The 17,326-nt window shown below is 44.1% G+C and overlaps 1 protein-coding gene across 2 annotated transcripts in view; it reads left to right on the top strand.

The window, feature by feature from the left end:
* The window catches only part of TMCO1 (transmembrane and coiled-coil domains 1), a 79,957-nt gene extending 64,168 nt beyond the window's left edge, over positions 1 to 15,789 (top strand). For both annotated transcript variants that reach the window (XM_069737218.1, XM_069737219.1), the window contains one exon: positions 15,490 to 15,789. In XM_069737218.1, coding sequence (XP_069593319.1) covers positions 15,490 to 15,588 — 99 coding nt within the window. In that variant the 3' untranslated portion in view covers positions 15,589 to 15,789. The remainder of the gene's footprint in view (positions 1 to 15,489) is intronic.
* Positions 15,790 to 17,326: the final 1,537 nt, after the last annotated feature.

The following is a 17,326-nucleotide window of genomic DNA, read 5'->3' as shown; positions in this document are numbered from 1 at the left end:
TACTTGGCTGTGCTATATTTCTCTGCTGTATCTGTGCATCATGAATTGTGGTATGTGTTAAAGAGGAGGGCCCACTGAGACTCTTTCACCCGGGGCCCTCAAAAACCTGGAGCCGGCCCTGGCTTCACTGATTGTTCATGGCCGGGCGTGACCAATCAGCAACAGGCGCAGTCCGCCCACGAATTGGCGCGGAATTTGGACCACGCTTCGCTAATTGGTCGCAGCCGACCGGCCGAACCCTGTGTATAAATTGCATTATTCTGAAAACTTCATAAATAAACTACATACATATTCTAGAATACCTGATGCGTTAGAATCGGGCCACCATCTAGTATAATAATAATCTTTATTTTTACATAACGCTAACTTATTCCACAGCGCTTTACAGTTTTGCACACATTATCATCGCTGTCCCCGAAGGGGCTCACAATCTAAATTCCCTATCAGTATGTCTTTGGAATGTGGGAGGAAGCCGGAGAACCCAGAGGAAACCCACACAAACACAGAGAAAACATACAAACTCCTTGCAGATGTTGTCCTTGGTGATTTGAACCCAGGACTCCTGTGCTGCAATTCGATTCTACAGTACAGTGAATGCCATAAAAAAAACATAAATCTTTCCTGATGGTTTGTTTGTACATCCTTGTTAAAAAATAAAATACCAGGTGATCAAAAAGTTCACTTGTTTCTCTCAAAAGATGAAGCCCTCACACGGCGCGGTCTATGAAAAATAAGTTATTACTCAGAAAAAAGTTACTTAGCTTACAAAACACGGGTCCGTTATGTTCAGCCCTTCACCACCACTAACATAGTAACATAGTTATTAAGGTTGAAGGATGACTATAAGTCCATCTAGTTCAACCCATAGCCTAACCTAACATGCCCTAACATGTTGATCTGGAGGAAGGCAAAAAAAAACCATGTGGCAAAGAGTAAGCTCCACATTGGGGAAAAATATTCCTTCCCGCCTCCACATACAGCAATCAGACTAGTTCCCTGGATCAACACCCTATCAAGGAATCTAGTGTATATACCCTGTAACATTATACTTTTCAAGAAAGGCATCCAGTTCCCTCTTAAATTTAAGTAATGAATCACTCATTACAACATCATACGGCAGAGAGTTCCATAATCTCACTGCTCTTACAGTAAAGAATCCGCGTCTGTTATTATGCTTAAACCTTCTTTCCTCCGAACGCAGAGGATGCCCCCTTGTCCCAATCTCAGGTCTATGATTAAAAAGATCATCAGAAAGGTCTTTGTACTGTCCCCTCATATATTTATACATTAACATAAGATCACCTCTTAGCCTTCATTTTTTCAAACTAAATAGCCCCAAGTGTAATAACCTATTTTGGTATTGTAGACCCCCCAGTCCTCTAATAACCTTGGTCGCTCTTCTCTGCACCCGCTCTAGTTCAGCTATGTCTTTCTTATACACCGGAGACCAGAACTGTGCACAGTATTCTAAAGGCCCCTTCACATTTAGCGACGCTGCAGCGATACCGACAACGATCCGGATCGCTGCAGCGTCGCTGTTTGGTCGCTGGAGAGCTGTCACACAGACCGCTCTCCAGCGACCAACGATGCCGGTAACCAGGGTAAACATCGGGTAACTAAGCGCAGGGCCGCGCTTAGTAACCCGATGTTTACCCTGGTTACCATGCTAAAAGTAAAAAAAAAAAAACACTACATACTTACCTACAGCCGTCTGTCCTCCAGCGCTGCGCTCTGCTTCTCTGCTCTCCTCCTGTACTGGCTGTGAGCCGGAAAGCAGAGCGGTGACGTCACCGCTCTGCTTTCCGGCTCACAGCCAGTACAGAAGGAGTGCAGAGCACAGCGCTGGAGGACAGACAGCGTTAGGTAAGTATGTAGTGTTTGTTTTTTTTTTACTTTTAGCATGGTAACCAGGGTAAACATCGGGTTACTAAGCGCGGCCCTGCGCTTAGTTACCCGATGTTTACCCTGGTTACCAGTGAAGACATCGCTGGATCGTTGTCACACACGCCGATCCAGCGATGTCAGCAGGAGTCCAGCGACCATATAAAGTTCTGGACTTTATTCAGCGACCAACGATCTCCCAGCAGGGGCCTGATCGTTGGTCGCTGTCACACATAACGATTTCATTAACGATATCGTTGCTACGTCACAAATAGCAACGATATCGTTAACAATATCGTTATGTGTGAAGGTACCTTTAGTGTGGTCGAACTAGTGACTTGTATAGAGGCAAAATTATGTTCTCCTCATGAGCATCTATGCCTCTTTTAATGCATCCCATTATTTTATTTGCCTTTGTAGCAGCTGCCTGACACTGGCCACTGAATATGAGTTTGTCATCCACCCATACACCCAGGTCTTTTTCATTGACGGTTTTGCCCAGAGTTTTAGAATTAAGCACATAATTATACATCTTATTACTTCTACCCAAGTGCATGACGTTACATTTATCCCCATTAAAGCTCATTTGCCATTTATCAGCCCAAGCTTCTAGTTTACATAAATCATCCTGTAATATAAAATTGTCCTCCCATGTATTGATTACCCTGTAGAGTTTAGTGTCATCTGCAAATATTGAAATTCTGCTATGTATGCTCCCTACAAGGTCATTAATAAATGTTAAAAAAAGAAGAGGGCCCAATACTGACCCCTGTGGTACCCCACTGCTAACCGCTACCCAGTCTGAGTGTGCTCCATTAATAACCACCATTTGTTTCCTATCCCTGAGCCAGCTCTTAACCCACTTACACATATTTTCCCCTATCCCCATTATTCTCATTTTATGTATCAACCTTTTGTGTGGCACCGTATCAAAAGGTTTTGAAAAGTCCATATACACTACATCCACTGGGTTCCCTTGGTCCAATCTGGAACTTACCTCTTCATAGAAACTGATCAAATTAGTCTGACATGAACGGTCCCTAGTAAACCCGTGCTGATACTGGGTCATGAGGTTATTCCTCTTCAGATACTCCAGTATAGCATCCCTTAGAATGCCCTCCAGGATTTTACCCACAGTAGAGGTTAAGCTTACTGGCCTATAATTTCCAAGTTCAGTTTTTGTCCCCTTTTTGAATATCGGCACCACATTTGCTATACGCCAGTCCTGTGGTACAGACCCTGTTATTATGGAGTCTTTAAAGATTAAAAATAATGGTCTATCAATGACTGTACTTAATTCCTGCAGTACTCGAGGGTGTATCCCATCCGGGCCCAGAGATTTGTCAATTTTAGTGATTTTTAGACGCCGTCGTACTTCCTGCTGGGTTAAGCAGGTGACACTTAATGGTGAATTTTTGTTATCACTGATCATATTGTCTGAAATGGAATTTTCTTGTTTAAATACTGATGAAAAAAAGTCATTTAGCATATTGGCTTTTTCCTCATCCTCATCCACCCAGACTATTTTTAAGGGGGCCAACACTATCATTTTTTAGTTTCTTACTATACACGTAGTTAAAGAATAATTTGGGATTATTTTTACTCTCTCTGGCAATGAGTCTCTCTGTCTCAATCTTTGCTGCCTTGATTTGCTTTTTACAGAATTTAATTTTCTGTATTTATTTAATGCCTCATCACTACCTACTTCCATTAATTCTTTAAATGCTTTCTTTTCGGCCCTTATTTGCCCTCCTGAAGTTTAGTGTCCTTGTAATCCCTACATATCTTATTAAAGGATACATGAAAACTTATTATTTTGTGATCACTATTCCCCAAGTGATCCCCAACCCTTATATTTGCTATGCAGTCTGGCCTGTTGGTTAATATTAGGTCTAGCAGTGCCCCCTTCTTGTTGGGTCCTGAACCAGTTGTCAAAGGTAAGTGTCTCTCATAGTTGTCAAAAACCGATTACCTTTGCTGGAACTGCAGGTTTCCGTTCCCCAATCTATTTCAGGGTAGTTGAAGTCCCCCATAATAATGACTTCTCCTTGAGTCGCAGCTTCATCTATTTGCTTTACAAGGATATTCTCCGTTGCTTCCATTATTTTTGGGGACTTAAAATAAACCCCTATCAGTAGTTTATTATTTTTTCCCCCTCGACTTATGTCCACCCACAGGGACTCTACATTTTCATTAGATTCATATATATTATCACGCAGGATGTTTTAACCCTTTCCCGACCTGTGACGCCACGTAGGCGCCATGAAAGTCGGTGCCAATCCAACCTGTGATGCCTATGTGGCGTCATGGAGGGATCGGGTGAAAGGGTTAACTCCAATTTTACCCGATCTGCAGGGACAGGGGGAGTGCTACTTCAGCCCAGGGGGTGGCTTTGCCCCACGTGGCTACGATCGCTATGATTGGCTGTTTCACTTTCAACAGCCAATCAGAGCAATTTGTAATATTTCACCTGTGAAAAGTGGTGAAATATTACAATCCAGCCATGCACGATGCTGCAATATCATCGGCCATGGCTGGAAAATCTGATCTGCCACCGATCTCCTCCCCAGTCCTCCGTCCTGTCCCGTACTGTGCTCCGCTCCCCTCCGTCGTCCTGTCCGCTCCCCTGTCCTCCTGTCTGCTACCCCCATGCTCCCATCCACCCCCTCATACTTACCGAGCCTCCCGGTGTCCGTCCGTCTTGCCCATGGGTGCCGCCATCTTCCATAATGGCGGGCACATGTGCAGGGCGCCCGCCGAATCGGCTGGCAGATTCATTCCAGGTATATTTTGATTACTGTGATAAAACCTATCACAGTGATCAAAAAAAAAGTAGTAAATGAACCCACCCCTTTATCACCCCCATAGGTAGGGACAATAATAAAATAAACAAAATATATTTACTTTTATTTTTCCACTAGGGTTAGGGCTAGAATTATGGTTAGAACTAGGGTTAGGGATAGAATTAGGCTATGTGCACACGGTGAGGATTTGGCTGCAGATCCGCAGCGGATTCGTAGCAGTTTTCGATCAGGTTTACAGTACCATGTAAACCTATGGAAAATCAAATCCACTGTGCCCATGGTGCGGAAAATACTTTGCGGAAACGCTGTGTTGTATTTTCCGCAGCATGTCAATTCTTTGTGCGGATTCCGCAGTGTTTTACACCTGTTCCTCAATAGGAATCTGCAGGTGAAAATCCGCACAAAAAACACTGGAAATCCGCCGTAAATCCGCAGGTGAAACGCAGTACCTTTTACCTGCGGATTTTTCAAAAATGGTGCGGAAAAATCTCACACGAATCCGCAACGTGGGCACATAGCCTTAGGGCTAGGGTTGGAAATAGGGTTAAGATTAGGCTTGTGGTTAGGGGTGTGTTGGGGTTAGGGTGGTGTTTAGGGTTTGGATTAGGGTTATGGCTAGAGTTGGGATTAGGGTTAGGGGTGTGTTGGGGTTAGTGTTGGAGTTAGAATTGAGGGGTTTCCACTGTTTAGGCACATCAGGGGTCTCCAAACACAACATGGCGCCACCATTGATTCCAGCCAATCTTGCGTTCAAAAAGTCAAATGGTGCTCCCTCCCTTCCGAGCCCCGACGTGCGCCCAAACAGTGGTTTACCCCCACATATGGGGAACCAGCATACTGAGGACAAACTGGACAACAAATATTGGGGTCCAATTTCTCCTGATACCCTTGTGAAAATAAAAAATTGCTTGCTATATCATAATTTTTGAGAAAAGAAAAATGATTTTTTTTATTTTCACGGCTCTGTTATAAACTTCTGTGAAGCACTTGGGGGTTCAAAGTGCTCACCACACATCTAGATAAGTTCCTTGGGGGTCTAATTTCCAAAATGGGGTCACTTGTGGGGGGTTTCTACTGTTTAGGCACATCAGGGGCTCTGCGTAACATGATGTCCTCAGACCATTCCATCAAAGTCTGCATTCCAAAACGTCACTACTTCCCTTCCGAGCTCTGCCATGCGCCCAAACAGTGATTCCCCCCCACATGTGGGGTATCAACGTCCTCAGGACAAACTGGACAATAACTTTTGGGGTCCAATTTCTCCTGTTACTCTTGTGAAAATAAAAAATTGCTTGCTAAAAGATAATTTTTGAGGAAAGAAAAATGATTTTTTATTTTCACGGCTCTGCGTTATAAACTTCTGTGAAGCACTTGGGGGTTTAAAGTGGTCACTGCACATCTAGATTAGTTCCATGGGAGGTCTAGTTTCAAAAATGGGGTCACTTGTAGGGGAGCTCCAAAGTTTAGGCACAAAGGGGCTCTCCAAATGCGACATGGTGTCCGCTAACAATTGGAGCTAATTTTTCATTCAAAAAGTCAAATGGGGCTCCTTCCCTTCCGAGCCCTGCCGTGTGCCCAAACAGTGGTTTACCCCCACATGTGAGGTATTGGTGTATTCAGGAGAAATTGCCCAATAAGTTTTAGGATCCATTTTATCCTGTTGCCCATGTGGAAATGAACAAATTGAGGCTAAAAGAAATTTTTTGTGAAAAAAAAAAAGTACTTTCTCATTTTTACGGATCAATTTGTGAAGCACCTGGGGGCTCAAAGTGCTCACTATGCATCTAGATAAGTTCCTTGGGGGGTCTAGTTTCTAAAATGGGGTCACTTGTGGGGGATCTCCATTGTTTAGGTACACATGGGCTCTCCAAACGCGACATGGTGTCCGCTAACGAATGGAGCTAATTTTTCATTCAAAAGTCAAATGGCGCTCCTTCTCTTCCGAGCCCTGTCGTGCACCCAAACAGTGGTTCCCCCCCATATATGGGGTATCGGCGTACTCGGGACAAATTGTACAATATCTTTTGGGGTCCAGTTTCTCTTTTTACCCTTGGGAAAATAAAAAAAATTGTTGCTAAAAGATCATTTTTGTGACTAAAAAGTTAAATGTTCATTTTTTCCTTCCATGTTGCTTCTGCTGCTGTGAAGCACCTGAAAGGTTAATAAACTTCTTGAATGTGGTTTTGAGCACCTTGAGGGGTGCAGTTTTTAGAATGGTGTCACTTTTGGGTATTTTCATCCATATAGACCCCTCAAACTGACTTCAAATGTGAGGTGGTCCCTAAAAAAATGGTTTTGAAAATTTCATTGTAAAAATGAGAAATCGCTGGTCAAATTTTAACCCTTATACCGTATATACTCTAGTATAAGCCGAGATTTTCAGCCCATTTTTTTGGGCTGGAAGTCCCCCTCTCGGCTTATACTCGAGTCATACCCGGGGGTCGGCAGGGGAGGGGGGGCGGGGGCTGTCTAGTTATACTTACCTGCTCCCGACACGGTCCCTGCAGTCCCTGCTTCTTCCTGCGCTGCATCTTCTTCCTGTATTGAGCGGTCACATGGTACCGCTCATTACAGTCATGAATATGCGGCTCCACCTCCTATAGGGGCGAAGCCGCATATTCATGACTGAAAATGAGCGGTAACTGTGACCGCTCAATACAGGAAGAAGATGCAGCGCCGGGAGAAGCAGGGACCGTGCCAGGAGCAGGTAAGTATACGGGGAGGGGAGCGCTGCGCGATATTTACCTGCTCCTCGCTCCGGTGCGGCTCCGTCTCCAGTATCCTCTGGCAGTGACGCTCAGGTTAGAGGGCGCGGTGACGTAGTCAGTGCGCGCCCTCTGCTGAGCGTCAGTGCTGGAGACGGAGCCACACGAGGAGCAGGTAAATATTGAAAGAGCCGGCATCCTGAGCAAGAGAGGCGAGTATGTGATTTTTCTTTTTTATTGCAGCAGCATTATATATGGAGCATCTATGGGGCCATAATCAACGGTGCAGAGCAATATATACGGGGCACAGCTTTCTATGGAGCATCTATGGGGCAATAATGAACGGTGCAGAGCATTATATATGAGGCACAGCTTTATGTGGAGCATCTATGGGGCCATAATGAACGGTGCAGAGCATTATATATGGCACAGCTTTATGTGGAGCATCTATAGGGCCATAATGAACGGTGCAGAGCATTATATATGGGGCACAGCTTTATGTGGAGCATCTATGGGGCCATAATGAACGGTGCAGAGCATTATATATGGCACAGCTTTATGTGGAGCATCTATGGGGCCATAATGAACGGTGCAGAGCATTCCATATGGCACAGCTTTATGTGGAGCATCTATGGGGCCATAATGAACGGTGCAGAGCATTATATATGGCACAGCTTTATGTGGAGCATCTATGGGGCCATAATGAACGGTGCAGAGCATTATATATGGCACAGCTTTATGTGGAGCATCTATGGGGCCATAATGAACAGTGCAGAGCATTCTATATGGGGCACAGCTTTATGTGGAGCATCTATGGGGCCATAAGGAACAGTGCAGAGCATTCCATATGGCACAGCTTTCTATGGAGCATCTATGGGGCAATAATGAACGGTATGGAGCATCTATTTTTATTTTTGAAATTCACCGGTAGCTGCTGCATTTTCCACCCTAGGCTTATACTCGAGTCAATAAGTTTTCCCAGTTTTTTGTGGCAAAATTAGGGGGGTCGGCTTATACTCGAGTATATACGGTAACTTCCTAGCATAAAAAAATGTTGTTTCCAAAATTGTGCTGATGTAAAGTAGACATGTGGCTAATGTTGTTTATTAACTATTTTGTGTCACATAACTCTCTCGTTTAAGAGAATAAAAATTAAAAATTTGAAAATTGCGAAATTTTCTAAATTTTTGCCAAATTTCCATTTTTTTTTCACAAACGCAAAATTATCGCCCTAAATTTACCACTAACATGAAGCCCAATATGTCACGAAAAAACAATCTCCGAATCGCTAGGATCCGTTGAAGCGTTCCTGAGTTATTACCTCATAAAGGGACATTGGTCAGAATTGCAAAAAAACGGCCAGGTCATTAAGGTCAAAATAGGCTGGGTCATGAAGGGGTTAAGGATGATTTGATATACACACCCCACCCCCTCGCTTATCTGTTCGGTCATTTCTTAACAGACTATAGCCCTGCAAGTTAACAGCCCAGTAATGGCTCTCATCCAGCCATGTCTCCGATATCCCCACCATGTCATAATTATTCTCCAACAACATTAGTTCTAATTCGTCCATTTTGTTGGCGAGGCTTCTGGCATTAGTGTACATGTACTTTATGTATCTCTCTGTACCTCTATTCTTTCTTAAATTATTAATTGTTCTAACCTCACCCCCCCATGCCACCGTCACACCCAACTTCCTTATTTGTGCCCAGGTCTCTATCTGCACGATCTTCCCCTCCTATAAAATGAATACCCTCCCCCCATTCCCTAGTTTAAACACTCCTCCAACCTTCTAGCCATTCTCTCCCCCAGCACAGCTGCACCCTCCCCATTGAGGTGCAGCCCGTCCCTAGCGTAGAGCCTGTAGCCAACTGAGAAGTCGGCCCAGTTCTGCAGGAACCCAAACCCCTCCTTCCTACACCAATTCTTGAGCCACTTATTAACCTCCCTAATCTCCCGTTGCCTCTCTGGCGTGGTACAGGCAGTATTTCGGAAAATACCACGTTGGAGGTCCTTGATTTCAGCTTGCAGCCTAATTCCCTGAAATCATCTTTAAGGACCTTCCACCTACCTCTAACTTTGTCATTTGTGCCAATGTGCACCATAACCGCTGGGTCCTGACCAGCCCCTCCCAATAATCTGTCCACCCGATCAGTGATGTGTCGGACTCGAGCGCCAGGTAGGCAGCACACCGTTCGACGATCCCTGTCTTTGTGACAGATTGCCCTATCTGTTCCCCTAATAATTGAGTCCCCCACTACCAGCACCTGTCTGGCCTGCCCTGCTCTCCTATTTCCCTCCTTACTGGAGCAGTCACTCCTCCGGCTTTCAGAGGACATGCCTGGCTGCAGCAGTACCCTTGTACTGTCGCCCCCCTCATCTGCCAACTTAGCAAACTTATTGGGGTGTTCCAGATCACACTAGCCTCCCTGGCACTCTTCCCTCTACCCGGCCTTCTGTCACCCAGCTTGCTGCTCCACTGTCCTGCAGCTCCATCCTACCATCCCCCCCCCCCCCCCCCCTCATCTATCCCATTGAGCATCTGCTCAGTGAGCAGAAGACTCCTTTCCATATTGTCAATGGATCTCGGTGTTGCCAGCTGCACATTTAGATCCAGAATCTGGGTTTCCAAATGCACAACGTGCTCACCTCTCGCACAGCAGTATGCACCCTCGACCGGCTGATGAAGGATTGCATACATGTGGCAAGATGTTGCGTGGGTTTCCTCCGGGCACTCCGGTTTCCTCCCACATTCCAAAGACATACTGATAGGAATTCTAGATTGTGAGCCCAATCGGGGACAGTGATGATAATGTGATGTAAAGCGCTGCGGAATATGTTAGCGCTATATAAAAATAAAGATTATTATTATTATTATTATGTGCACTGGATGGCATTAACAAGAGTGGAGCACATTTCCTTATGGGGATTGCACCAGACAGAAACGTTAAATAAAAAATAAATACAAAGTATTAATAAAATACAGACTGCAAATCAGTAAGGGTATGTTCACACGTTCCTGATTTCCATCCTTTTTTTTCAGGACTGTTTTTTAAAAAACTGCAGCTCTTGGCAGAAAACGCAGGTCCTTTTTTTGGTCCTTTTTTGGTCCTTTTTTGATGCGTTTTTTGATGCAGTTTTCTAGCCAGAGTCTGTGTGTTTTCTAGGAATTTTTTTAGGGTTAAAATGGCTGAAAATACCCTAACCCTACCCCTAACCCTACCCCTAACCCTACCCCTAACCCTACCCCTATTCTAACCTTAGTGGAAAAAAAAAATTCTTTATTTTTTTATTGTCCCTACCTATGGGGGTGACAAAGGGGGGGGGGGGGGTCATTTACTATTTTTTTTATTTTGATCACTGAGATAGGTTATATCTCAGTGATCAAAATGCACTTTGTAACGAATCTGCCGGCCGGCAGATTCGGCGGGCGCACTGCGCATGCGCCCGCCATTTTGCAAGATGGCGGCGCCCAGGGAGAAGACGGCCGGACGGACACCGGGAGGCCGGGTAAGTATACGGGGGGGGGGCATCGGAGCACGGGGAGGGGCATCGGAGCATGGGGGGTGGGATCGGGGCAGCCACACTCCACCCACGCACTTCCGCCCGCTTCCCCGCACTTCCTGCTGCAGCGGTTCTGCACCACGAACCGCAATAAAACCCGCAGATCTATTTTTGATCTGCGGGTTTTACTGCGGGTTTGACCTCACAATGGAGGTCTATGGGTGCAGAACCGCTGCTGTTTTACAAAAAGAAGTGACATGGTACTTCTTTTTTACCGCAGCTAATCAGTGCGGTTTTTTTTTTTCAATTCAGGACCATGTGCACAGTGGGTCCTGTTTTCCATAGGGTACAGTGTACTGTACCCTGCATGGAAAACAGCCGCGGAACCGCAGCGGCAAAACCGCTGCGTTTCCGCGGTAAAAAACGCACTGTGTGAACATGGCCTAATTCCTCCCTTGGAAACTCCCTGAATCCAAAGTCATTGAATCACAAGTCACACTTACCGCCGTTCACACTTATGCTCAGGTCACACTCAGCTCATTCACACTCGCTCTGCTGAAGATTTAAAGAGATTTTTTTTTTCTCTTTCCCCTCAACAGCAATCCACCTTGCTGTTCAATGCACTTCCAAAATGGACTTGAGCCCCAAACAGCTACCCCTTATAAGCCCCCACCCTAAATTAACCCCTTGTGAATATAGCTGAGTAATACATTCTCTATTGCTAGATTATTTGTAACCCACAATGCGATTTGGTGCAAGAAAACGTCCAGACCTTTTTTAAATGCTGATTTAATGTCTGCCATTACTACCTCGTGGTCGGGCATTCCACAGTCTGACTGCTCTAACTGTGTAGAACCCTTTCCTATTTAGCTGTTGGAATTGCCTTTCCTCGACATGTAATGAATGCTCCCTAAGTCTTTTGAAAGACTAAGGGTATGTTCACACGTTCCTGATTTCCATCCTTTTTTTTTCAGGACTGTTTTTTAAAAAACTGCAGCTCTTGGCAGAAAACGCAGGTCCTTTTTTGATGCGTTTTTTGATGCGTTTTTTGATGCGTTTTTTGATGCAGTTTTCTAGCCAGAGTCTGTGTGTTTTCTAGGAATTTTTTTAGGGTTAAAATGGCTGAAAATACCCTAACCCTACCCCTAACCCTAACCCTACCCCTAACCCTACCCCTAACCCTACCCCTATTCTAACCTTCGTGAAAAAAAAAAAAAAAAATTCTTTATTTTTTTTATTGTCCCTACCTATGGGGGTGACAAAGGGGGGGGGGGTCATTTACTATTTTTTTTTATTTTGATCACTGAGATAGGTTATATCTCAGTGATCAAAATGCACTTTGTAACGAATCTGCCGGCCGGCAGATTCGGCGGGCGCACTGCGCATGCGCCCGCCATTTTGCAAGATGGCGGCGCCCAGGGAGAAGACGGCCGGACGGACACCGGGAGGCCGGGTAAGTATAAGGGGGGGAGATTAGGGCACGGGGGGGGGCATCGGAGCATGGGGGGGTGGGATCGGGGCAGCCACACTCCACCCACGCACTTCCGCCCGCTTCCCCGCACTTCCTGCTGCAGCGGTTCTGCACCACGAACCGCAATAAAACCAGCAGATCTATTTTTGATCTGCGGGTTTTACTGCGGGTTTGACCTCACAATGGAGGTCTATGGGTGCAGAACCGCTGCTGTTTTACAAAAAGAAGTGACATGGTACTTCTTTTTTACCGCAGCTAATCAGTGCGGTTTTTTTTTTTCAATTCAGGACCATGTGCACAGTGGGTGCTGTTTTCCATAGGGTACAGTGTACTGTACCCTGCATGGAAAACAGCCGCGGAACCGCAGCGGCAAAACCGCTGCGTTTCCGCGGTAAAAAACGCACTGTGTGAACATGGCCTAAATCTTGTGCTAGTTTTTTGTGTTGGACATACAGGTAATTATACGTGTAAATGAGATTGCCCCTGAGACGTCCATACTGTGATCAAAAAGAGAAAACTGAAATTGTATAAGATTGTCAGTAAAGTGCTTGGTAGATGGAGTTGGCAGGCACAAGGATGGATGTAGGGAGCGGAATAGGAGCTAAAGGAAAATCGAAAGTAAAGATAACAAGTGTTTGGGACTCTTTGTGGAAAAACCTGTCTTTTTTCTGTGGTTGCACAGAACACCACTTTAAAATAGGTCAGGATCATACATGCAAAAATACTTTAAAGTCTAACTTCAATAGTTGCAGTAGAATACCCTGTATAAAGAAGGCCCCAATTTGCTGAGTTTAGATTTGGGAGCGAGTAAGTAGAAGCCTTATTGTATTGCTAGAGACTGTGGCTTCCTCGGGGGTGCAGCGTGCAGCATAGTGAGTAACGTAAAACCTAAAACCACACAATTGAATAGTTGATACTTTGAGTAAAAGTTGTACCGTGATGTTACTGACAAACAACTTATCCAGAAATAAAACCAAGAACCGGCCCTCATACGGTCCTATTTACACAAAAGCAAGTTATTGTTCCTGGAAAGTGACAATAAAAGTGTGTTCGTCATAAAGGTAAGCAGTAATTATCGGCATTAGTGTTTGTGTGAGAAATGCTTCTATTCTGGATCGTAGACATGTTTAGTGTTTGAGCAACGCCCATGTCATAAATTGTGGGTATTTAATTGTGGATAATTACTTTCCCTTTTCCCTCCTTGTGCTTGTCTTGGTAATGGATGCCTGCTATTATGTATTCAGACATTTGTGAGGGAGCAGCGATGTTTTTTGCCATTTACGAACATTACTAATTCAGGATGAGATTTGTCCAAGCCTGGTATGTAGCGCTTTGTTAGGGCTCATTCAGACATCAGTTTTTCATGTACGAGTTCAGTGTTTTCCACTGATAGGACTTGTACCTATTCTAGCCTGTGGGGCTGTTCACACACTTATGTATTTTTGGGATCCACATCAAATCATGGATGTCCGATTTTGATCTAAGTCACAGATTAAACTTGCCGATTGAAAAAAATCAGACAGCACTTTAATGCCATCCGTGTGCTGTTTTCACTGACTTTTGGAAAAGCTTGAGAAACCGATATATTTTATTCTTGTCCATTTGAGAAAAACTGATGGTAAAAACTGTCAATTTGACCAAATGCTGATGAAAATTGATTTTTCTGAAGTGCAAAAAAATTACCCCAGTGTCTGAATGAGGCTCAGATTTCCGAGTAACACTTTCCCCGGCAGTTAAGGATGCTCCATTTGTTGTCATGTTCCCTTCTCAGGGAAGCGCGCAAATCCTGTGTCTGAGCTTGACTTCCTGTGTATAGTGGCGCAGACTGTGGGAATGTAAAGTTAGGTGTGGTTTATTAATGTCCTCTTATCCTGTGTTAATTTTAGGCATTGGCTCTATGTACCTGGCTCCCTAAGTGCCTTGGGTAATCTAGAAGTGTAAGATCTTGTACAAAACAATCTGTTATATCAGTAGTAGTCACTAATGGCCCCACATCGGTAGAGATTATTTCTGCTTGCCTAGTACTTTACATTATCCCTTCATATCATCTCACTTATCACTTTAGACAAAATACAAGTTTCAATTTCTCTTTTGCTTTGATAGAGGCAAAAATAGTTGCATCTTGTCACTTAAAGGGAACCTGTCACCCCGTTTTTTTCAAGATGAGCTAAAAATAGCGTTAAATAGGGGCAGAGCTGGGCTTTACATTAGTGTATTTTGGGAGCAACAACATCAATCAATAGCACCAAAGAGCACAAATATGCCCCCATACATAAAGATCCAAGAATTAGGGCAAAAAGGACAAAATGTGCTAGTCACCAGATCTGGCTGCCAACAAATCAAGGGAGTATAAATTGGCTGAATGAAGCGGTAGTAAAAACATACCACAAGGCAGCCCGAATAGTAATATAATTACCCCAGAACAGAGAGCGCAACCAGATCCTAGGTCCAGCCAGATTAGAGGTGCCACAGGCGTGTGCCAGAAAGTCCAACAGAGGGGACCAAGCGCCAGAGGCAGGGCGCAGCGTGGGGTGCGAACCCAACGCGTGTCGCCGTCACTAAGGACGGCTTCGTCAGGGGAAAGAGCTGTGCTTTACATTAGTGTATTTTGGAGCCTTTATTCCCCACCTTCATTTTCCTGAAGCCCCGGGAAGCCGAGAAGAACCATCTGCGCACGCGTGGCCTCACAAAGATGGCCGCGCCCACCGATTAACGGCTGAATAGCGCAGATCGCGCTATTTTCCTTCAAGCTGCGCAGTGGATTCGCCAGTTAGACATGCGCACACCACTACGCCACCAACGGAGATCTGGGGGAGAAACAGCGCTGTCACCACGCCCATATGACCTGACCAGCGTGAGTGACAACACAAAACGGCGACTTTACAAAGGTATTTCGGCAGCATAGGTGGGGAATAAAGGCTCCAAAATACACTAATGTAAAGCACAGCTCTGCCCCTATTTAACGCTATTTGTAGCTCATCTTGAAAAAAGGGGTGACAGGTTCCCTTTAAGCAGCATGTGACGTGCTTAGTAAGCCCGGAATGTACATTTCGTGGTTTTAATGTAAGCAAATTGTGGTTTAAGTGTGAGAAATAACATCAATCTCATTTCTGTTTGTTCCCAGAATATCCAGAAGATGCTGGGACTCGCACCCTCACGGGCTGCTACCAAACAGGCAGGGGGATTCTTGGGACCTCCTCCACAAGCTGGAAAGTTCTCCTAGTGACCTAGCATAAAGTAAATGGACAATCGCTACGGCTTCTGTTGTGAATCCAAGTGTTAAAGCCATCGACTTCACAGCTTATGGAGCTTCAGAAGAGTAAACTCATGCACACTTTCATGTGTAATTTTTTTTTCACTGGAAAATTAAGCAATTGTTTTATAGAAAATGTCTTGTATTTAAAATAAAATATATCAGATCAGGTGCAACACTTCTTTATACACATAAGCAATGTTTAGAATAGTATTCAGGGGCGTTGAGTTGAAAAAAAGAACATGATGCGTCTCAATGGTAGATTTCATTTATCAAGTTATACATTTGAGAATCTGTTTAGCTGCTCATAGAGACAAATAAGGTTATTGAGTTAGAGGGGCACAAAGACTGACGCTTTTTCAAGTTTTACAATGTTTAACACAGTATTTTTGTACGGTAATTTAAGAACTAGTCTGTAACGTTCCATCCTGAAGGAGCAAACTTGTACAATTGAAATGTTAGATTTGATTAACCCCTTCAAGACCCAGCCTATTTTGACCTTAAAGACCTTGCCGTTTTTTGCAATTCTGACCAGTGTCCCTTTATGAGGTAATAACTCAGGAACGCTTCAACGGATCCTAGCGGTTCTGAGATTGTTTTTTCGTGACATATTGGGCTTCATGTTAGTGGTAAATTTAGGTCAATAAATTCTGCATTTATTTGTGATAAACACGGAAATTTGGCGAAAATTTTGAAAATTTCGCAATTTTCACATTTTGAATTTTTATTCTGTTAAACCAGAGAGATATGTGACACAAAATAGTTAATAAATAACATTTCCCACATGTTTACTTTACATCAGCACAATTTTGGAAACAAAATTTTTTTTTGTTAGGAAGTTATAAGGGTTAAAATTTGACCAGCGATTTGTCATTTTTACAACGAAATTTACAAAACCTTTTTTTTAGGGACCACCTCACATTTGAAGTCAGTTTGAGGGGTCTATATGGCTGAAAATACCCAAAAGTGACACCATTCTAAAAACTGCACCCCTCAAGGTACTCAAAACCACATTCAAGAAGTTTATTAACCCTTCAGGTGCTTCACAGCAGCAGAAGCAACATGGAAGGAAAAAATGAACATTTAACTTTTTAGTCACAAAAATTATCTTTTAGCAACAATTTTTTTATTTTCCCAATGGTAAAAGGAGAAACTGAACCACGAAAGTTGTTGTCCAATTTGTCCTGAGTACGCTGATACCTCATATGTGGGGGTAAACCACTGTTTGGGCGCACGGCAGGGCTTGGAAGGGAAGGAGCGCCATTTGACTTTTTGAATCAAAAATTGGCTCCACTCTTTAGCGGACACCATGTCACGTTTGGAGAGCCCCCGTGTGCCTAAAAATTGGAGCTCCCCCACAAGTGACCCCATTTTGGAAACTAGACGCCCCAAGGAACTTATCTAGATGCATAGTGAGCACTTTGAACCCCCAGGTGCTTCACAAATTGATCCGTAAAAATGAAAAAGTACTTTTTTTTCACAAAAAAATTCTTTTAGCCTCAATTTTTTCATTTTCACATGGGCAACAGGATAAAATGGATCCTAAAATGTATTGGGCAATTTCTCCTGAGTACACCAATACCTCACATGTGGGGGTAAACCACTGTTTGGGCACATGGTAAGGCTCGGAAGGGAAGGAGCGCCATTTGACTTTATGAATGAAAAATTATTTCCATCGTTAGCGGACACCATGTCGCGTTTGGATAGC

Source organism: Ranitomeya imitator, chromosome 8 (assembly GCF_032444005.1).
Source record: "Ranitomeya imitator isolate aRanImi1 chromosome 8, aRanImi1.pri, whole genome shotgun sequence".
NCBI lineage: Eukaryota > Metazoa > Chordata > Amphibia > Anura > Dendrobatidae > Ranitomeya > Ranitomeya imitator.
Note: the sequence above shows the minus strand (reverse complement) of the source record. Positions and strands in the feature narration are given on the sequence as shown.